General features: G+C 45.6%; 1 protein-coding gene across 6 annotated transcripts in view; it reads right to left on the reverse strand.

The window, feature by feature from the left end:
• Positions 1-1991: 1991 nt before the first annotated feature.
• The window catches only part of ST3GAL5 (ST3 beta-galactoside alpha-2,3-sialyltransferase 5), a 55077-nt gene continuing 34143 nt past the window's right edge, over positions 1992-22925 (reverse strand). For 3 of the 6 annotated variants that reach the window (XM_081596957.1, XM_081596956.1, XM_081596958.1), the window contains exons 4-7: positions 13254-13597; positions 9404-9590; positions 8066-8224; positions 1992-3373 (exon numbers count right to left, since the gene is read on the reverse strand). In XM_081596957.1, coding sequence (XP_081453083.1) covers positions 3125-3373; positions 8066-8224; positions 9404-9590; positions 13254-13597 — 939 coding nt within the window. In that variant the 3' untranslated portion in view covers positions 1992-3124. Of the gene's footprint in view, positions 3374-8065; positions 8225-9403; positions 9591-13253; positions 14379-15273; positions 15372-22925 lie in introns of those variants that run through there. The other 3 variants (XM_081596960.1, XM_081596961.1, XM_081596959.1) reach the window with 3 other exon arrangements.

Consider the following 22925-nt stretch of genomic DNA (forward strand, 5'->3'; position numbering starts at 1 on the left):
ACTGAGAAATTTGGGCCAGGGTGTCTGGCCCTCCAGGAAAGGGCAGGTAGTGCACTGTGTCCTCAGTCCCTTCCCCTGGTGGTCTGTACTTTAGTTCAAGAGCTGAGCATGTGGTCAGCATCTGAGAAGCGGGTGTCGGTCCCACAGGCAGCTACCCAGGGACCTTCATTTGTTGTTGTTTGGTCACTCAGTCGTGTCTGACTCTTTGCGATCCCACATACTGCAGCTTGCCAGGCTTCTCTGTCCTTTACCATCACCCGGACTTTGCTCAAACTCATGTCCATTAAGTCGGTGATGCCATCCAAAAATCTTTCTCTGTCGCCCCCTTCTCCTCCTGTCTTCAATCTTTCCCAGCACCAGGGTCTTTTCCAATGAGTCGGCTCTTTTCATCAGATGGTCAAAGTATTGGAGCTTCAGCTTCAGCATTAGTCCTTCCAATGAATATTTGGGGTTGATTTCCTTTAGGATTGACTGGTTTGATCTCCTAGCAGTCCAAGGGACTCTTAAGAAGTCCGTGGCTTGTCAGGAACTGGGCTGCACACAGGAGGTGAGTGGTGGGCGATTGAGCAAAGCTTCATCTATATTTATGGCTGCTCCCCATCACTTGCATCCCGCTGATCCGTAGAAAAATTGCCTTCCACGAAATCAGCCCCTGGTGCCTAAAAGGTTGGGGACCACTGATTTAGAGCATGTACTGTCTGTTAGAAATGAAAAGTTGAGAGGCATCGGCCCAGGGCTGACATTCACTGAAATGAAAGCTGGAAAGTGCTGGACTGACTGCTTCTCAACGCTTGTGCAAGGCAAGGGCACAGGAGACCACACACACCCAGGAGGTGGTGCACTCAACACTGGGAAAACTGTCCAAGTGTTAGACCCTAGCTGCTTCTTGTCTTCTTGAATAAACATCTGGGTTTCTCTAGTTTCCCAGGTGGCTCAGAGGTAAAGAATCCACTTGCCATTGCAGGAGACACAGGAGATGTGGGTTCAATCCCTGGTTTGGGAAGATTCCCTGGAGAAATGGCAACCCACTCCAGTATTCTTGCCTGGAGAATTCCATGGATAGAGGGTCCTGGTGGCTACAGTCCATGGGGTCTTCTCTAAGTAGCGCCTGAAGGATGAGGGGGTGGAGATGCGTGGTGCAGGCCTGGACTGACCTGAATCACAGGACAGATGTTGACCATCTTCCTGAGTCTCAATATTCAAAGCTAAGTCCCACCATTAAATAAATATATATATATATATATTTTTGGCTGTTGCTGGGTCTTTGCAATATCGCAGGCTTCTCTCTAGCTGAGACGAGCGGGGGCTACTCCATAGTTGCAGTGCTCAGGCTTCTCATTGCGGTAGCTTCGCTTATGGGCTCTAGGCGTGTGGGTTTCAGTAGCTGCAGTGCTCTGGGCTCTAGAGTGCAGACTCAACAGTTGTGGCACCCGGGCTTAGTTGCTCCAAGGCATGTGGGATCTTCACAGACCCGGGATCAAACCTATGTCTCCTTCACTGGCAGGTGCATTCTTAACCACGGAGCCACCAGGGAAGCCCTAAGTCTCACCATTTAACGGGTGAGACGTGTCTTAAAGAGTAGAAAGCAAAATCTACAGAAAAATTTTAAGAAAAGACATAAAATCAGAGAAATACTATTTTGCTACTTGGGCCCTTCTGAGCTTGGGCCCAGGACTCTGGATAGCCAAGGGATTTGTTCCGAGCTAAGATCCAGCTCTTTGCCCTGCCCAGGCCGAGGAGCTGGCAGATGTAGGAGCCACTGGCCTTGGCTGGGGGTTAGAGCTGCACCAGGGCTGTGGGTGACATAAGAATTGCAGGGGGAGGGGGCAGCAGTACCTAGGGAGCTGGAGAAGTGAGAGACACAGGGGTAGGGGGAGGCCCCTTCATCCCCTCTGTACTGTCCCTACAGTAAGGTCCTGCCTGGCAGCAGAATCCGAGAAGGACATTTTACTACACTTATAAACTTTTCTTAAAAAAAAAAAACACTCAAATTAACTAGCTCGTAAGAGCTCCTCAAAAGCTTTTATTCTTTTTTTTGACCGGCACACTGCCTGGTACACACTGCCAAGTAGGCATTCAAAAAAAAAAATTTTTTTTTTAAATAGGCAATTTATAACACTGGGAAGACTTCATTTCAGTGTTTCCGAAAACATTCCTAGAAAGAGTTTACTCCCCTATGACTCCAGAGAACAGAGGTTTTGTCCTAATTTTTATAAGCCATCTCAGAGAAGACAGTGGAATAATTTGGATGAACACTTAAGTGTTTGGAAGGGCAAGTTAAAAACTCCCAGAAATCTAAGAGTTGTCCTAATCGCGGGAAAGATCGTGGCTTCTGCCACCCAGGGCAGCTTTGCAGTACTCAGAGGACACAGAAAGTGTCTCAGTGTCCCTCCCTGACCAGGGGCCTCCAGGATATTTCTCCCGCTTGCTTCCTCTAAGACTTCTGGTGGAAGGCAGATCAAGAGAGAGGGACTGTGAATTCTCCAAGTGGCCCAGGCCTCACGCACTAGCTTGGCCCAACCAGTGGTTTAACTACCGAGCAAGTCAACGTGAAAGTGCGTCCGACATTCGTCCCACCAAACAGACGAACAGAACCAGAATCAGGCATTCGGGACTGTCATCAAAGGAGTCACCTCCCTTCTTCCACTTAATGACCTGGGATTCTGTGTGCAGTAGACAGGAACAGAGCTTTTACAAATTAAATAACTTCCTTACCATACAATAAAACATCATGACATACAATTCTCTTTGGAAAGTCTTCCCCATTCTCAAAATTAACTTACAAAATTTTGTGCAAAAACACTGGCCTCAAATAAATAGGGGGAGAAAGTGGGAAAAGCAGAACATTTGTGGTTGCTTTTGTTTTTTAAATTAAAAGTTAAAAAACACTGGCTGCACTTCAAAGTACTTGCAGGATGAGATTCATCAAGAAGGCTGTGAAAAACAGCCCTCTGGGTCAGAGCTGCATTTTTTTCTTGTTTGGCTGTGCCTCACAGTATGCAGGATCTTAGTTCCCAGAATGGGGATTGAACCTGGGCCCCCAGCATTGGAAGCACAGAGTCTTAACCACTGGATGGCCAGGGAAGTCCCCCAGAGCTGCATTTTCTAGTGAGGTTTTCTGGGTTCAAAATTCACTATGGATGCCTCCGCTGAGATCCCTCACCACGCCCTCTCGGACCAGCTTCAGGAGGAAACTGGTCTCTGTCGTCACATTGTGCATGGTCTGAAAGTTCATGGCAGCCATGCAGAGATTGTCGAAGTAGTGCAAAGGGGTTCTGGGTTGGTTGAGGGCGTAGCTAAAGCCCGCCAAACTGACTTCATCACACAGATGCGTGGCTAAGATGATGGCAATGACACCAATCGTGGGGACATTCTGCAAAGGAGAAGAGACAAAGAAAAAGGTCTTAGCACAAGTCACTGCTTTCCAGGTTAGCTACATGCTATGCAAAGTAATGCAAATATGTACTCGGGACTGCAACTTTATATATCACACCATTTTACATATCACCCAATTCTAAAGTCTGACCTGCCATCCAAGTCAGGAATCTGGACTCTAAAACATGGTCTGTGATGTGAATTCTTTTTTCTTTTCTAAAGTATTTGTTTATTTATTTGGCTGCAGGAGGTCTTAGTTGCTGCACGTAGGATCTAGTTCCCTGACCAGGGATTGAACCTGGGTCCCTTGCATTAGGAGCGTGGAGTCTTAACCACTGGACCCCCAAGGGAGTCCCAATGTGAATTCTTTGAACATATCAGTGAAAGGCAGCCTGGCGGGTCCTTTAAGCACCAAGCTAAAAGGTATTCTTTCTAAAACCTTCACCCACCAGCCCTACAAAGGATGACCATAATGGCGAATCAAACTCATGTCCTCTCTCAATGACAAAAGTCCACAAGGGCTGCTCTGGGATAAGTGGCCATAGCCCTTCATGGGACATGGATTTTGGAGCCCACCCTGTCCTGACTGGCTCCTGGCTCCATATAGCCTCTGCCTGAGAACAGAGGGGACTCAGAACCTGCCCTGTGAAGATTGTGTTCACCCCTTACCTGCAGGTTAAGGCCCCATCTGTTTTCCTGGCAAATAACGTCCCTAGGTCATTTTCACATGTCCTGTTGCTCAGTCAATTTCTGCTTCCTCTCTGATCAAGCAAGTACATTTTTAACCTCAAATTATGGGCTTTCACATTTGGGTTTTTTTCCCCTCAAATGTACCCTTACTGACTTTGGGCTAGAATGCCAAATGTCCAATTCTGAATTCTGCCAGTATCGCAGTTCCCTCTTCATGTCAGACATCTTGCCACTAGTACACCTGGAAGTGTGCTCTCTGAATTTCCAATGCAGTTTATAGATAAAGATAACACCCAGGGTGGCAGACAGGAATACAGAGCGCCCTCCTGGAGGCTACTCCCCATCTACTACTAGATACTCTTTTGCATCTACTAACATTTTCATCTGAGCTGAGTCTGTGGCTTCAACAAGCAACTGTCCTTTTCTGTCAACTAGGACAACAGGGAACCCTTCAGAGTTCATAGATGAAGGTGGGATTCGGAAACATCCAGGGAGCCCACGATTCGGTAAAAACTGCTTCCTGATCCCCAGTGTGCCGTGTCTACCTCTCAAGTCAGCCTCCCTTACTATGAAGGAACTCAACAGTCATTTTGCAGGTCTGCAAATAGAAACCAAGGGAAATTGATCCATAGAAAGCCTGCCTCTGGCTTGGGCTTAGGACTCTCAGGTGGTGTCCTGTCTTCTCCAACTGCAGCCAGCTCGGCACCCAGCAGGTCAAGAATTTGTTGTTGTTCAGTCACAGTCGCTAAAGTTGTGTCCAACTCTTTGCGACCCCATGGACTGCAGCACACCAGGCTCCTCTGTTCTCCACTATCTCCTGGAGTTTGTCAAATTCATGTCCATTGAGTCAGTGATGCTATCTAACTATCTCATTCTCTGCTGTCCCCTTCTCCTCCTGCCTTCAGTCTTTCCCAGCATCAGTGTCTTTTCCAATGAGTCAGCTCTTTGCCATCAGGTGGCCAAAGTATTGGAACTGCAGCATTAGTCCTTCCAAAGAATATTCAGTGTTGATTTCCTTTAGGATTGACTGGTTTGATCTCCTTGCAGTCCAAGGGACTCTCAAGAGTCCTCTCTAGCACCACAATTCAAAAGCATCCATTTCAATAGGCTATTTTAATACTTGGCTATCTGACCTTGGCTATGATGAACCACCTAGAATAGCCTTGCAGATTATCTCTAATTTCCTTATAATAAAAATTTTAGAGTCCTTCCCAGTTTCCCTATTCATATTTTAAACTGATACATATATTGTCAAACTACCCTCCAAAAAAAGTGCCAACTTAAATTCTACCTACATTCCTGCCAAACAAGGACATTATCAAGCTTTTAAATCTCTGCTAAGAAAACATGCAAAAAATGTCATTGTAGCTTTAATTCCCTTTTATTTGATTACTGGTGAAGTTGAACATTTTATCATCTATTCCTTGGTTGAATTAATTTCTTTTGTGAATGTCTGTTCAAATTCTTTTCCCATTTCTTTTTTTGGCTCATTGTTTTCTTTTTGATTTAATAAGACCTCCCCTTGTGGCTAAGACGGTAAAGCGTCTGCCTGTAATGTGAGAGACCCGGGTTCGATCGCTGGGTCAGGTAGATCCCCTGGAGAAGGAAATGGCAACCCACTCCAGTACTCTTGCCTGGAAAATTCCATGGACGGAGGAGCCTGGTAGGCTACAGCCCATGGGGTCGAAAAGAGTCAGACATGACTGAGCGACTTCACTTTCACTTAATGTTTTGAGAGTATTTATTCCGTTGTTTCTATGATAAATTTCCCCCCCCAACTTTGTTTCTGATATCCTTTTCTATTTAGCAATTTCATATTTTATGTAATTCAATTTTTAAAGGTTATTTTTAAAATAAAATCGACCTGCAAACCAACAAATGAGCATTTGCCTGTGCTTAAAAAAATACTATGGAGTAAAATAAAGTAAAAATACTCTATTAATACTATCTAATAAAGAAACCAGGCCATTTAAAAGATATAGAAATCTAGGTATATTTATAGTGAAATCTCTTTATAACTTAGTTTAAGAGTCTTGCTGCAATGTTATCTTTTTTTAGAAAAACTGTTTTGTTAAAAGTGATGCCAACAGGTTAAAAACTGTAAGCCCACATTCTGGGGGACCGTACGTGCTCCGTGTAGGGGAGGCCAGCTAGAGTCAGTCAGAGACCTGACAGTCACTGGCAGGGGATAGGGCTGCTTTCCTCTGAGAGGGAAAAGGCACCACAGATCCTGAACATGTTCCTGCAATGGCAGGAATCACATGGCCCTCCTGGGCTCCCCATGGATGCAGAGGGCAGAGCCTCCGAGGAAAATGATGGCCTGTGAAAGGAGCCACTTCTACCACGTGAACTGTTTCACCTGAGCTGGGTACCCAAGCCCGAGGCTGGAGCCAGAGTTAGAGTCGGCTCTTCCTGAAGATACCCCAGAGAAGGAAATGGCTCCCCACTCCAGTATTCTCTCCCGGGAAATCCCATGGACAGAGGGAGGCTGGCGGGCTACAGTCCATGAGGTCACAAATAGTCAAACACAACAGAACATTCAGATACTTACTTTCCTTAACAACCACAGAATTCTTAATTTAAAATTTACACAGTTGTGTTAAATCATCTTTTTATTTAGAATTTGGTTCAAAGGGCAAACAGAAGAAGCTGCTCATCTGTCTATTGGATGAGGACCCCTGAGTCCAGTTCAGTGTTGCAAATTCCCTCCTGGATCAGTCCCACCTCCTAGGAGGTATCTCAGGCCCCTCATGTGGGTAGCAGAACCTCACATTTAAAAATTCCTTGCTTTCCCTTATATATAAATGCTTTGCTTAAAATTCTGTTTAAAAATGATTTCCATTGCTTTTACAAAAGTTTTATGTAGAGACACAGGAGGTGGCCCTAGTGGTAAAGAACCCACCTGCCAGTATAGGAAACCTAAGAGATGCAGGTTAGATTCCTGGGTTGGGAAGATCCCCTGGACAAGGAAATGGCTACCCACTCCAGTATTCTTGCCTAGAGAATTCCAAGGACAGAGGAGCCTGGTGGGCTACGGTCCCTGGGGTCGCAAAGAGTGGGACATGACTGAGGCGACTTAGGACAGACAGTTCTTTAGATCATGAAGAAATGGGTGATAAAGGCATCTCTGACCAGAGCCACACAAGCTGACTGCAGGTAAAGAATCTACTGCAGTGAACCATCTATAGCACAAAGGTTCTCAGAGTAGGCTGCAAAATAAAACTCCCCAGGGAACTTTGAAAATCCCAGTGTACAGACCACAGCACAGACAGATGAAATCGGAAATGTTTGGGGTGTGGGACTCAGGCATCAACTGAAAAGCACTGCTTGAGAGCAGGGTTCCCCAAGCTTTTTGGCACCAGGGACCGGTTTTGTGGAAGACAATTTTTCTATGAACCTGGGGGCTGGGGATGGTTTCGGGATGATTCAAGCACGTTACATTTACTGTGCACTTTATTTCTATTATTATTACATTAGCTCTACCTCAGATCATCAGGCATTAGATCCTGGAGGTTTTGGACCTCTGATCTACAGAAATTGCCTATCTACCATCACCTATGTATGCAAGCGTGTGCCTGCTCAGTCGTGTCCAACTCTTTACGACTCTACAGACTGCAGCCCATGAGGGTCCTTGGGAGTGATGATAAATGTCAATTTTCTCTTAAGTGGCCTGTAGTGCTAAAATGTAGACAACTTTTCTGGAGTCTTGGAGTAACTTTTTATGGATTCCTGGAGTAAGAATACCTTAAATAATATCTCAGTGATCGAAGTGCTAACTATACTAAAGAGACGAGCCACTGGGGGTGAAAGGATTAAACAATGGGGAGCCCCTAAGGTCAAGATGTCGAGAGGTAAACACACACAGAACATCTAATCAATGATGAGGTGTCATCTCTGGAAGATGCTCCTGGGTCTACAGCTGAGCCTAACCGAAAGGCATATAGATGGCTCCTTTCCAACACAGAGAGGAACAGTTACGTATCAGCAGTGACAAAAATACCTTATCTCGGCCCCAGAACCTTGACTGAGGCTCTGAGTATTGAAGGATATCAAAGGCAGTCTCTTTGATAATAACTGGATTCAAAATTCTGAACTGTTTCGGCTGTAGTGGGATTTTTTCCGCCACCTGCTTCCAAAAGAAGAGCCGCACCCAAAATGGCTAAGGAAAGAGAGCAAGCAATCATTAGGGGGAGTTAATCAAGTTATCGGAGGAGGGGGAGAATGTGGCCCCTGCTAATGAGGGCAAAGCTGTGGGTGTGGCCCCACATGGGTTTGTGTTCTGCATTTTGGGGCGAAGTCACAGAGCCATGCAACTGTAAGGATCTGATTCAGGAAGGTGGCACTGGACAAGGAAAGGAACTGCAGAAGCAACTCGTGTCGGTTTGGGGAAAGAAATTCTTATGGTAATGGCCTCAGATGGTAGGTCTTTTCAGGATCCAAAACCATCATTTTGTCCAGGGAAGATCAAGAAATAGATTCAGTTTGAGGTCCACTTCTGCTCAGGCCCCACCACACCCCTGCCCCCAACTTACTCCACTTCCTGTCTCTTGTCTGACTGTAAATCATTTCGTATGTGCTTCATCTTTCAACTAGAAAAACTACCCAGAGGAAATCCAGAGGACCCCAATAAGTTCTGGAGACACAAATTCTCCATCATGTGAAGCTTCTCTAAAGAGTCTGATATGCCCTATTAATTTTACAGTCAGCCAGTTTGTGCAAGTGTGTATAAATGCACACACACTCCTTAAAAGTTGACTTCTAAAATTTATTTCAACATAAGGGAGGGGGCCTCATAAAGTAGGGTGATCAGTTACTGTAAAGACAAACAGAAGGAATACCGAGTCAGGGCCATCTCATCCATATCTGCCCTTCTGTAATGCTGTGAACTGACTCCAACAAGGGCACCACCAATCAAAGCATTTTTGGAGACTCTCTTTGAAAGGACCCCTCAGAGAATTTATGGATATTCTTCTGAGCAGCCTTGATAATAATTTATACTCATGCACATAAGTCTAATTTCTGAAAACAGCCAGAAGCCATGTAAATTCAAGTCTGGTAAATCAGCTGGGTGGTCAACCACAATCATAGCAATTTTGGTCCTATGCTTTTTATTTCCACTAAGTAATGATACCGGTTTCCATGTGTGACTTGGGTTCTGAAAGCAATTTCCCAAGGGGAGTTCTGAGGGGCTTCGACAAAAGGAGTGGCTATTTGAAAGACAACACAAAAGCATGAATGTTAACTTAAAAATGAAAAAAAAAAAACACCCTAAGTTCCAATCAGAGAGTCCTTCGCTTTTTACAAAGGCACATCCGATGGGTGAATTTCTAGTACTTACCAGGGTTTCATTTTTGACCATTGCCTGAAGCCAGTTGAAGTCAACACTCTTAAATAAAACAGCAACAAACAAGTCACTGGAATAATATTCAAGGTCAGACAGAGGTGCACCTTCTGGATAAGTCATCCTTATGGTAGTTTTATTGCCAACATGCTCTGAATATCCTTCAACTGGTGCGTTGTTTAACCTATTAAAAGGACAAAGATAAACTGACATTAACCACTTAATCATGTGCAAAATTCCTACAGCGTGTTTTCCACATTTTTTAAGGACTGGGAATGAGGGTATGGCTGGGGACAGGGTGCCTCCCCTCCAGCAGCCCCATCATCCCTCAGCTCTGCCCTTTCCAGGTGCTGATGAGCAAAGTCTTCAGTCTGCAAACTAGCAACGTCTGCCCGGGTCCAACCTATGAATGACAAGCAATTCCATCTAGTCCTGCCATGTTAAGCCAACCTAAACACATTACACCGTGTGTGTTCTCTGGGCACTAGTACTGTTTCCTTGAAAGCTTTCCACTGTGCTCAGATATTAGTGGTTCTTGCCAGAATTTCAAAAAGATAATCAGAAAAGAAAACCTAGAAACCGCAGCAAAGCAGACACAAACCATAGTTACAGGGTTGGGCCCGAGGAGGGCACTGGGCCCACGTGCGAAGTGAAGGTCGTTCAGTCGTGTCCAACTCTTTGCAACCCCATGGACTGTAGCCCACCAGACTCCTCTGTCCAGGGTATTCTCCAGGCAAGAATACTGGAGTGGGTCACCATTCCCTTCTCTAGGGGATCTTCCTGACTGAGGGATTGAACTAGGGTCTCCTACATGACAGGCAGATGCTTTACCGGCTAAGCTACCAGGGTGCAACCTGGTCTTAAATTAAAGCAAGAATTTGGAGCACTGACCACTGTTATATCGATGGAGGCTTTGCCAGTGTGGATGGTCTGGGGGATAAACTAAGAATTCTTCCTAAAGCAGTATCACTCACCCAGGTACACAGTTTTGAAATCTCAAGAAAAGTCTGTTTGGTCTTTTCCCTGTATTATCACATCTGTATAAACCTTTCTCTTCCATTCTACTGCCACTTCCTCTTCTAGATCTCAGATACCTAAGTCCTGGATTATTAAAAGATATTATTAGACATGACAACTAAATGCAGAGTATGATCCTGGACCAGTTATATTCTCTTTCTTTTCCTTTATTTATTTTTTAAACTTTTTTGGCTGTACTGTGAGGCATGTGGGATCCTAGTTCCCCAACCTGGGATGGAACCCATGTTCCCTGCAGTGGAAGTGTAGAGTCTTAACCACTGGACTGCCAGGGAAGCCCCGCCTTTCTTTTTAAATAATGGACACTACTGGAATAACTGGTGAAATCTGAATAAGGATTGTAAATACGTCTCTACTGCATCAGTGTTAATTTCCTTATTCTGAATATCATCTTGTAGTTCTATAACAGAATGTCCTTGTTCTTAGGAAATGCACACTGAAGTATTTAGGCATAAACAAGGAGCTTGAAATCTGCAACTAACTCTCAAAGGGTTCAGAAAAGAATAATAAAATATAAAGAGAGAAAATTATAAAACCAGTGTCATCAAGTGTTATCAGCTGGGGAATCTGGGAAAAGGGGAGCTCTTTGACTCTGGCAACTTTTCTGTTAATTGTAGGATTGCTTTAAACCTAAAAGTTACCCACCAAAAGTTTTTCAACTGCAATCCGGCTAAGCCTCCCTCCTCAGTCCCCAGTGCTCCATGGTTCTCAGTGTCTATGCACGACATTCATGCCTCTCAGTCTGGCCCCACCATCACTGGGCATCGAGCCAGCCCCTGTTCCCTCTCTCACTCTCCTCCTGCCAGGCAGGGCTCCTCACCCAGATTTCCCTGCCCCTTTCTTCAAGGTCAAGTCTCACTTTTCTTTTAGGGGTTGTGAACAATATTGGGGTGAGAGAAGATGAAACCACTTCCTGTTTCTGCGTGCTTCCTGTGAGCCAGACACTGTCACATGCTCTGAGTATTCTCATTTTTTGTTTCTTTTTTTAAAATTTTTAATTAATTCATTTTTACTTATTTATTGGGCTGTGCCAGGTCTTAGCTGTGGCATGCAGGATCTAGTTCCCTGGGACACCTGGATTGGAAGTGCAGAGTCTCAGCCACTGGACCACCAGGGAAGTCCCTGAAGAGTCCCATTCTTTGCTGAAGTCATCTCATTAGCCACATCCCACCTTTCCTCAAAGTCAGCTCGAGGCCGCCCTTCTCTTCCACTGTATCTCTCCTCTGGCCAGAGTGTGCACCCCAGGTTCTCATTTTGTCTCCTCTCCTAACTCACTTGCGTACCGTTAACATGGACACAGGGCCCCGTCTACCTCTTCCAGAGCTGCCTGTGCACAACCTCGCTCAGCTGCTCACACAGAGCTGGGGCTGAGGTTCTGGAAGCCTCAACACTCTGCGTGTGGAGTGTCAGGGTCTGGTCGGAACTCCACGCCCTGTGGTGCCTCCATGTCCTCATCTCTGACACTGGCTAACAGGATGGCTTCACCAAGGCATGAGACCCACCAGAGCCCGTGACAGCATCTGGCACACAGGAAGCCCCCACAGGAAGGAAGCAGTTACATCCTCCTGCACCTCAACAACTTCCACACCCCTGAAGCCCTGACCCCACTCCCATACTTCACACATTTTGCCTTAAAACTTGTTCCTTGTTTCTTCTCTCTCTTGGCCCTTACAAAAAAGTCTGGTTCTTTCCTACAAACCTCTTACACCCCCTCCCCTTTCTTCCATAGCTCCTCTTCCTTCCTATACATCTTCCAAACATAGCTCCTAACAGCCACGCTAGTGTTCTTGCTTGGAGAATTCCATGGACAGAGTAGCCTGGTAGGCTACCGTCCATGCGGTCACAAAGAGTTGGACACGACTGTGTAACTAACACTTTCACTGTTCACTGAGCATCTACCATAAGTCTGACACTGTTCCACATGCTTTACACCTGTTAACTCATTTTGTCTTCACAGTAACCCAATGACCTCTGTGCCATCATGGCCTCCATTTACAGATGAGAAAATCAAGGCACAGGACAGTGAGGAAACTTGCCCAAGATCACAGCAACTGGTGACAAAGGCATTATGGGGACGTATCACCACTTTCAGGCTCAAAATGTCTGAGATGGATCTTGTCATCCTTCATCACTAGCCAGAGATTTTCCTCAACTATCCCAGTGGTTCCACTAACATCTTAGACCTCAGACTGGAAATCACGGTGTTTCCTAACATGACTGTCAAACTATCAGCAAATCCTGTAATTCAGGATGACTGCCTTTTGCCTGCAGTTAGCGTGAATTAGTTGCTTCTGCCATGTCTGACTCTTTGCAACTCTATGGACTGTTGTCCACTAGGCTCCTCTGTCCATGGGATTCTCCAGGTAAGAATAACGGACTGGGTTGCCATGCCCTCCTCCAGGGGATCTGGTGTTTAAATGCTTCTGTGTGTTTTCTGGTCCTAGCCAGGGCCACCTTCCAGGCTCACCCACCCAAAGTCCCACTCCTAGAAGCCAGGTGTCCCACTGACTCAAGTATGCCCCCCTTCCCCACATCCTCCTCCAGGCCCTGCCTAGCACAGCCTTCCTTCTTCACTGGCTTATCTAAATCTACCCATCATTCCAACCCTCAACTCCACTGAAAAGGTTTTTACCAAAATGAGGGTCAGTACTGCACAGTGTGGAGCATCCAATCATTTCATGTCTTTGTTTCAACTTCTCAGTACGTGAGTCCCCGGAAGGCAAGGACATGTGGGGTTGTTCTGGGTGCTTCCCTGATCCACGGCAGTAAGCTACAGCCTAGAGGACAGAGGCTGGTCTTCAACCCACCGTACCGTATCACGACATCAAACTGGTTCAGGGCATGGCCCAGCTCCAGTCCGTGGAGGATCCCGCCGCTTCCGATGACCACACAACGCTTGCAGCTCTTGGCTCTCAAGTGTTCAGGAAAGTCATGCTCTGGCAAGAGTTCCAAGAGGGTCTGGACTTTCCCAGAGAACTTGCGGAATCCAAAAGGAGGGTCGTACTTGTACTCAGGCTCGCTCTCCACCGGGATCTTCGTCACGAACGGTGGCAGGTCCAAGCTGTACCTGCTCCCAAAGAGCTGTGCCATCGACCTCTTGGCAAAATGGGGCCGGCACTCCTTCTGCAGGACTTGCTGGGCGTACTGCTGGGCTCTCTGGAATGAAGCACACAGACCTGATGATGACTGACTTGTAACACAAAACGACTGCATTTAAGAGTTAATTTATGGGACTTTCCTGGTGGCCCAGTGGTTAAGAATCCTCCCACCAATGCAGGGGATGAGGGTTCGATCCCTGGTCCAGGAAGATTTCACTTGTCAAGGGGCAATGAAGCACGTGAGCCACGACTACTGAGCCCATGCTCTAGAGCCCAGGAGCCACAACTACGGAACTGAAACGCTATACCTACTGAAGCCCGTGTGCCTGGAGCCTGTGCTCTGTAACAAGAGAAACCACCAGAAGGAGAAACTCTCGCATGGCAACTAGAGAGAAGTCCCCACTCTCTGCGGCTAGAGAAAGCCCATGTACAGCAACAAAGATCCAGTACAGCCAAAAATAAATAAATTTTTAGAAATACTTTAAAAAGAGTCAATTTATGTTAGACATTTGAGAGGAAAACCTAGGAGAACCACATGAAAAGGAGATAAACTCAATTAAGATGTTTCATTGCATGAGTGAAATAGGAAGGCCCCCACCTCCCACCCTTCCAGCCTAGCTCATTCAAATAAATCTGGGGTTCAAAAAGGTGTTTAAGATTTCATTTTTTAAAAATCTTCTCAGAAGATTTCATGGTTCATAAAATCCCACCACGTGCTATAACACAGATGAACCTCAAAGATATGCTCATCGAAATAAGCCAATCACAAAAAGACAAGTACTGTAGAACTCCATTTATAGAGAGTATCTAATGTAGTCAACCCACTCCAGTACTCTTGCCTGGAAAATCCCATAGACAGAGGAGCCTGATAGGCTACAGTCCATCGGGTCACTAAGAGTCGGACACGACTGGGCGACTTCACTTTCACTTTTCACTTTCATGCATTGGAGAAAGAAATGGCAACCCACTTCAGTGTTCTTGCCTGGAGAATCCCAGGGACGGGGGAGCCTGGTGGGCTGCCGTCTATGGGGTCACACAGAGTCGGGCACGACTGAAGTGACTTAGCAGCAGCAGCAGCAGCAGCAGCAGCAGCAGCAGCAGCAGCAGCAGCAGCAATGTAACAGAAATAAAAAGAATGGTGGTTTCTATTCTAGAATAGACCGGTGATAGTAATCACCGGGGTTGGGGGGAGGGGATAGTTTCAGTTTAGCAAGAAGGAAATGTTCCAGTGTGAATATATTTAACAAGACTAAACTACACTTAATAAATATGGTAAATTTTAAATTAAATTTAAATTTTATGGTGTTTTTTTAAACCATAGTTTAAAAGAAAAAAGATTCCCAGGGACTTCTCTAGTGGTCCAGTGGTTAAGACTCCACACTCCCAGGGCAGGGGGCCCAGGTTTAATCCCTGGTTGGGGAACTAAGATCCCACATGCCACATAGCGTAGCCAAAAGAGAAAAAAAAAAGATTTCCTGTTTCAGGTTCCTATCTAGTGGGATGAAAAACAGGATTATTTATCAGTTAGGGTAACAAGCTTCACAGCCTGGAATGGAAACTAGGTGTAACCTGCAACTTTGTCCTGTCAACAAAAATGTTGCCTTGGTTTTGTATACTATTTTCCCTGCAACGTTAACGTTTTGCATCAACAAGAAATGACTGCTGAAGGCCAAGTACACTAGCCTGGCTGAAGGCAGCTGGACACGGACAAACATGGAATAAATGGCCACTCACCCGACAGTCTGCCCTTTGGCTCAGTCTGGCCAAATGCTGCCTTGGGACCGTCTGGCAGGAAGTTCTCCTTCATCGCTGCGCTCTATGTCCTCATCACCACATGCCGCAGCCTTGGCCTTGCTTTATCCTTCCTTCCATCAAACTGCATGCGCGTGCGCATGTGTGCGTGTATGTGTGTGGGGGGGTGTGCCGTCCTCTGTTTGCTGGGATATTTATTTTTAGTATTGAACATGTCTTTTGAACCGTGTCAGTACTATTATGAGGATTATTATTGCTGTATACAGGTCTAAATGTTTGCCTCAACTATGTTTTTTTCTCAAGGTCCTGCCTGATTTTTGCATGATAAAACTTTTGTAGAAACAATAATTCTCTGAATATAGCAGAACCTCCTCCCTATTTTTAAAATCACAGCTTCAAAAAGTTATTAGTACTGGAAAGAGCACACTGTTTAGATCTTTTATATCTTGAGGATCTGGCCCCGTGCCCGGAGAAGGGAAGTGATGCTCTTGGAGCCTCAGACAATGCTGCAGACATGGTCACTGTCTCAGGTCACCAGCATGACACCTAGGACACCTCGCAAGAGGGTCCTGTCTTCACTTTGTGGGCTCAGGGTGGTTCACTCAGAAGGACACAGCTGAGCTGGCAGGTCACCTAGTCTGATTGCCTCCCAGGCTCCTATGATCTTAGCTTCTGCCCACAGAGAGCAGCTGACAATCACCACTGACAGCAAGAGTTTGAACTGGCATCTTTGCAAGGAATCAGGGAGAAAGCCAAGCAAGAAGCCAGCTGTGACCCAAGAAGACCCTGAATGGAGGCCTCACCATGACCAGGCCTCCAAGTTCAGTGACACTCTGCAACCACTGGCACTTAACACCAGACTGTGCGGGCAGGGCAAGCAGAAGGACAACATGTACTGTACACACCTGTCTCTAGACCCCAGGCCTGAGGGTTATTAACAACAGTTTTTAGAGAACAAAAGGTCTAATTCTGCACTACGGAAGCATATCCCAAGCATCTTGTCTTACAGATCTCCTGGGATAAAAAAGAACATCGGAAAAGTACCAGGAGACAGAAGCCTCATGACTGACTCAGGACTAGAAAGAGAGGTTAAGTGATGGAGTCGGAGACCTGAGCATGACTCTTCTGGCCGCCAAATTTTCTCTTTAATTTGAAAGGAGTGAAATTTCCATTCTGGCAGAGTCCCATCTCAGGCTTCAAAGTGAATTTTCTAGACCATGAGCAGAACATCTTCTGATGGTGACCCCTCCTGTCCCTCATTCATAGCAGGTGCAATAAATCCATCCCAGTGACAATGTTCTCAGTGCCACTGGAAATGGCCAAAACCCCAGCAATTCCTTTTCCTCTTTTGTTTCAATTTGTTGAAACATGTTGTAACACGCCCCACAAAAGTCTCAGCCTCCCTCCTTCCTCTCCCCCACTTCAAAGCTCAGAAGAAAAATGCCCCGGGGAGGGACAGCTCGCCTTGCAGAGCTGTAGTCAAGACCGGAAGCATCACAACCTTCCTCTTCTCTGCTGCAGACAGCGCCAAAGCTGGGGGTCGGAGCAGGCTGGTGAGGAAGGACACAGTGAGTCTGGCTGACATCCATCCTGAGTGAGGACCTCCGCCAGGCAGAGGACTGTGGACTCTCAAAGACACAGGAAGCCCCTTTGCTCCCAAATCGACACAGGGACACAGGAGATTCAGTTTCTGAAAGACTTCCAGGCTGAGTTTGCGGACTGCCCGTGACTGAGAATAAATAGACATCAGGCAGCTTCAGTTGTCAATGACATAGCCATTTGCCATGGAAAATCGCAAAGTGAGAATCCACAGAGGGGTATTAAAAAATGAATTTTCTTCAGTAGAATCTCCATGTTCAGTTCTACCCCATGAATTTTAGGACAGTCCTTCTCAGAAATATAGGTAAGTGGCATAATTCTGAGTAAAAGGCAATGTTTTATTTATCGATTTAAACCCAGAACAGGGCACAGCATTTGGGGTGGAGGGAGGTCTGAGGTCTGGAGCTGACCAGACACGTGTAGGAACCCAACTCAGCCACAGACCACATGAACCAAAGGTATGGGTTACGTTATGAAACTTTCACTTCCATGTTTGTAGACTCTGGCTTAACTCCCATGGGTTAGCTGTCTATAGCTTTTACTTGGTTAAAGGCAGAAAAATCTGAATAACCAAGTCACAGAGAGAATAGCATGATAAAATCTCAACCAGCCGGTGGTTGCCTGGGGCTGGTAGTTGAGGGTAGAGACTGGCCATATAAGGGGTGAGAGTTAATCAACGTGTGATGAAATGTTCTCAATGGGATTGTGGTGATGGAGGTGTAACTATAAACTTACTAGATGCTCCTTCTAAAACTAACACTCAGAAAAGATGCCCTTTTCATCATAGGGGACTGGAATGCAAAAGTAGGAAGTCAAGAGATACCTGGAGTAACAGGCAAATTTGGCATTAGAGTACAAAATGAAGCAGGGCAAAGGCTAACAGAGTTTTGCCAAGAGAACGCACTGGTCACAGCAAACACCCTCTTCCAACAAAACAAGAGAAGACTCTACACATGGACATCACCAGACAGTCAATACTGAAATCAGATTACATTCTTTGTAGCCAAAGATGGAGAAGCTCTACACAGTCAGCAAAAACAAGACTGGGAGCTGACTGTGGCTCAGATCATGAATTCCTTATTGCAAAATTCAGACTTAAATTGAAGAAAATAGGGAAAACCACTAGACCATTCAGGTATGACCTAATCAAATCCCTTATGATCATACAGTAACAGTGACAAATAGACAGAAGGGATTAGATCTGATAGACAGAGTGCCTGAAGAACTATGGACAGAGGTTTGTGACATTGTACAGGACCATTCCCAAGAAAAAGAAATGCAAAAAGGCAAAATGGTTGTCTGAGAAGGCCTTACAAATAGCTGAGAAAAGAAAAGAAGTGAAAGGCAAAAGAGAAAAGAAAAGACAGACCCATTTGAATGCAGAGTTCCAAAGAATAACAAGGAGAGATAAGAAAGCATTCCTCAGTGATCAATGCAAAGAAATAGAGGAAAACAACAGAATGGGAAAGACTAGAGATCTCTTCAAGAAAATCAGTGACACCAAGGGAACATTTCATGCAAAGATGGGCACAATAAAGGACAGAAATGGTACGGACCTAACAGAAGCAGAAGATATTAAGAAGAGGTGGCAAGAATACATAGAAGAACTATACAAAAAAGACCTTAATGACCCAGATAACCACGATGGTGTGATCACTTACCTAGAGCCAGATATCCCGGAATGTCAAGTCTAGTGGGCCTTAGGAAGCATCACTACGAACAAAGCTAGTGGAGGTGGTGGAATTCCATTTGAGCTATTTCAAATCCTAAGAGATGATGCTGTGAAAGTGCTGCACTCAATATGCCAGCAAATATGGAAAACTCAGCAGTGGCCACAGGACTGGAAAAGGTCAGTTTTCATTCCAATGCCAAAGAACATTCAAACTACCACACAAGTGCACTCATTTCACACGCTAGCAAAGTAATGCTCAAAATTCTCCAAGCCAGGCTTAGACAGCACATGAATCGTGAACTTCCAGATGTTCAAGCTGGATTTAGAAAAGGCAGAGGAACCAGAGATCAAATTGCCAACATCCACTGGATCATCAAAAAAAGCAAGAGAATTCCAGAAAAACATCTACTTCTGCTTTATTGACTATGCCAAAGCCTTTGTGTGGATCACAACAAACTGTGGAAAATTCAAGAGATGAGAATACCAGACAACCTTACCTGTCTCCTGAGAAATCTGTACGCAGGTCAAGAAGCAACAATTAGAACCAGACATGGAACAATGGATTGGTTCCAAATTGTGAAAGGAGTACGTGAAGGCTGTATATTGTCACCCTGCTTATATAACTTATATGCAGAGTACATCATGAGAAATGCTGGGCTGGATGAAGCACAAGCTGGAATCAAGATTGCCAGGAGAAATATCCAACATCAATAACACTCCTCCAACTGGGTGCTTAAAAGGAGAAGGAGTAAGTCTTATGGCATGTATATTTTATCGAAAGACACTGTGAAGAAGAAAACAACCAGACGATCTGGATCTAGACCCAGTTCCAGATCTCTTTATCATAGTGTTGGTGTTCAGTCACTGAGTTGTGTCCGACTCTTTGCAGCATGCCAGGCTCCCCTGTCCTTCACCATCTCCTTGAATTTGCTCAAACTCATGTCAGTGATGCCATCCAACCATCTCATCCTCTATTGCCCCCTTCTCCTCTTGATCTCAATCTTCCCCAGCATCAGGGTCTTTTCCAGTGAGTTAGCTCTTCCCATCAGGTGGCCAAAGAATTGGAGCATCAGCTTCAGCATCAGTCCTTCCAGTGAATATTCAGGACTGATTTCCTTTAGGATTGACTGGTTGGATCTCCCTGCTATCATAGTGTAAACTTGGTTAAAGCAAGAACCTAAGGTCTAGGCTTCAGTTTCCTCACCTCTATGAGACCGCTGAAGGATGGTCAGGGGAAAAGTAAGGACACCAGGGAGAGAAGGATCAGTTTGGAAGTGTGAATGCCTGGACTGATTTAAAACTCAGCCCAGGGTTACTCTGCTTACTTCATTTTTTATTTATTATTTTTTGGCTGCATTGTGTGGCATTTAGGATCTTCGTTTCCTGACCAGGGATCGAACCCAGGCCCTCTGCAGTGGAATCATGGGAGTCCTAACTACTGGACCACCAGGGAATACTCTGCTTACTTTAGATATGTGAGTGTGGGTCTATGGAGTCAGAGCAAAGACATAAACTTGGCCTTGATGAACAGCCCAGAATGCAGTCCCCAGGGTGATGATGTGTGGTCTTTAGTTCCCAAGAGAAGGCCAAGTTCAAAATGGTGCTACCATGCGGCCCCAACCTAAACTGATGTGACTATGACCTTGTCTCTCTTCAAATATCTCTTAAGTGCAACTTGGTACCTGCACCACACTCAAACTGTCCTAGCAACCATGCAGACCACCGTCAGTCTTTTTGCAAGTTGCATATTAAAAGACATGTTTAAATAGAAAATACAAAACCCACAGCAAACACTTGGCCACACTCACACTTCCGTTGTACTCTTACTGGCAGAATGTAACCAGATGTTCAGAGTCCAACGGGGTTGTTGGCCTTGCAAGCTGCTGAATGTAGTCAACAAAGCTAACAGGGCCCCACCCACATGACTCTTGAGATCTTCTGCTGATATACAACCATAATCATCAGATTCATCCAAGCGCTCTTGGTAGGACGGGTCAGTCTCCACCAAAGCCTGGACACAGAGATTTCTCTGTAGGGAGCTCATACTGAACACCACCTCCCAGCCATTCACACCAGCCAGTTTCCTGTCCACTTCCTCCATAATGGGGACTTAGAGGGTTTCTCTTCCTGTTTAGTGATGTGCAACCAGATATCAAATTTAGGAGCTGCTCAGAGTCTAGTCAAAGCTATGGTTTTTCCTATAGTCATGTATGGATGCGAGAGTTGGACCATAAAGAAGGTTGAGGGTTAAAGAATGGATGTTTTTGAACTGTGGTGCTGGAAAAGACTTTTGAGAGTTCCTCAGACAGCAAGGAGATCAAACCAGTCAATCCTAAAGGAAATCAACCCTGAATATTCATTGGAAAGACTGATGGCTGAAGCTGAAGCTCTAATACTTTGGCCACCTGAGGTGAAGAGCCAGCTCACTGGAAAAGACCCTGATGTTGGGAAAGATTGAAGGCAGGAGAAGAAGGGGGCAACAGAGGGTGAGATAATTGGATGGCATCATCAACGCAACGGACATGAGTTTGAGCAAACATCGGGAAATAGTGAAGGTCAAGGGAGCCTGGCACACTGAAGTCCATGGGGTCGCAAAGAGTCGGACAGGACTGAGTGACTGAACAACAACAGAGTGGAATTCAAGGTTTTTCATGCTCTGGTCCTGTCTCCTTTCAGTCTCATATTCTTCTATTCCCCACCTGACATCCTTGGCAGCATCTAACTCTTACTGTTTCTCTCCTTGGCCATGCTCGCTGAGACACGTGCTTTTTGGCACAGTCATGACCACTGTGAGAAGTAGGGCATTTTAATAGAGTCAACAGCGCTAACATTTACAAAAGTCTCAAGTAATAGAATAAAAGATGCCCCTCATCTCACCATGATTAGAGCAGGTTTTCACTTTCTACTTTATTAAATGGAGACTTGAACAAACCCGTTTGACTTACACAACCACACCCCCATTCTTCTTCCTTTCCACACAATTATGGGGCACTTTCTAATTGGAAAAGATAATGATCTTTTAGAAGTCTTTCAGAACTGGGTTGATGTGGCTGGCCCCTTGGGCTGCCTCCTGGATCTCCATTTCCTGTCCCTTCCTCTTCGGGAACCCCGGTGTCATCATCCCTTCTCCAGCAGGCAGTGGGGCTTGGGAGGCTGACTCTGCCCATTAGGTACCCCGCCCCCTCCACCCCTGCTCAAGGACTAGTCAGGAATCCTTACTCAAGCCAACTGGGACAGGGCACTAGCAACCATGAGAGGCTGTTACCGGTTCAACAGTGAACTTAACTTTAAAACTGGCCCCACCAGCCTAAAGGGGGAATTCATGCTGCATGGCTTAGTGGGAAGAAGAGGGAGAGCTTTTTTTCTGTCTACTGGGAATTAGGAAGAGTCAAAGAGGAGGTATCTGTCTTATTCCTCAAAGGAATATTAAATATAATGTATATGACTGTAGAGGCTTCCCAGGTAGTGGTAAAGGACCCGCCTGCCAATGCATGAGACGTTAAAGATGCGGGTTCAATTCCTGGGTTGGGAAGATCCCCTGGAAGAGAATACGGCAATCCACTCCAGTACCCTTGCCTGGGTAGTCCCATGGACAGAGGAACCTGGCAGGCTACAGTCCATGGGGTCATAGAGTCGGACACTACTGAAGAGACTTGGCACGCACACACACATATTACTGTTAAGTCCTCAAAGAATTGCCTGTTAAAGCTTAACCATGGATTTTCTGTACAACCTGGAGTCCAAAGAGGAGACATCGCGCTGTGGTTCATGTAATCTCTCTCCTTCCTCTGGAGTTTGATACAGCTCAGTAATAAAAAGACAAATAATCCAGTTAAAAATTGGGTGGAGAATTTGAATAGACATTTCTCCTTAGAAGATCTACAACTTAATTTTAGATTAAGAGTTTTTCTTGTGCCTGATACAGGCAGGGCTGAGATGGTGGGGTGACACAGGGGCTGAAGAGACTGGCAGCAACCAAGTCATGCTGCTGGGATGAACTGAGCAGGCAAACATCTGAGGACAGAAACAGCAGGAAAGAAAGGCCCCGTGATCACCAAGACTCCTGAGACACAAGGGTTCTGCACAAGCCCTGTGTGCATTTATTAACTATGCTCTTTTCATGTACGTGTTTATACCTGTTTACCCCACAAAAAAATCTGAGGCAGTTCTAAGCATATACAGATTAGAAACACATGAGTAAAAACAAGAACTAGAAAAGGGGCTCTATGCCTGTTATCTTACTGGACTCTGATGACCACTCCATTGCATAGATGATGTTATCTGCACCCTACAGCTGAGAAAATGGGGACTCTGGGGTTTAATCTCTGGGTCGGGAAGATACCCTGGAGGAGGGCATGACAAC

The sequence above is a fragment of the Giraffa tippelskirchi genome, chromosome 4 (assembly GCF_054371585.1).
Source record: "Giraffa tippelskirchi isolate mGirTip1 chromosome 4, T2T-mGirTip1v1.2.pri, whole genome shotgun sequence".
Classification (NCBI taxonomy): Eukaryota; Metazoa; Chordata; class Mammalia; order Artiodactyla; family Giraffidae; genus Giraffa; species Giraffa tippelskirchi.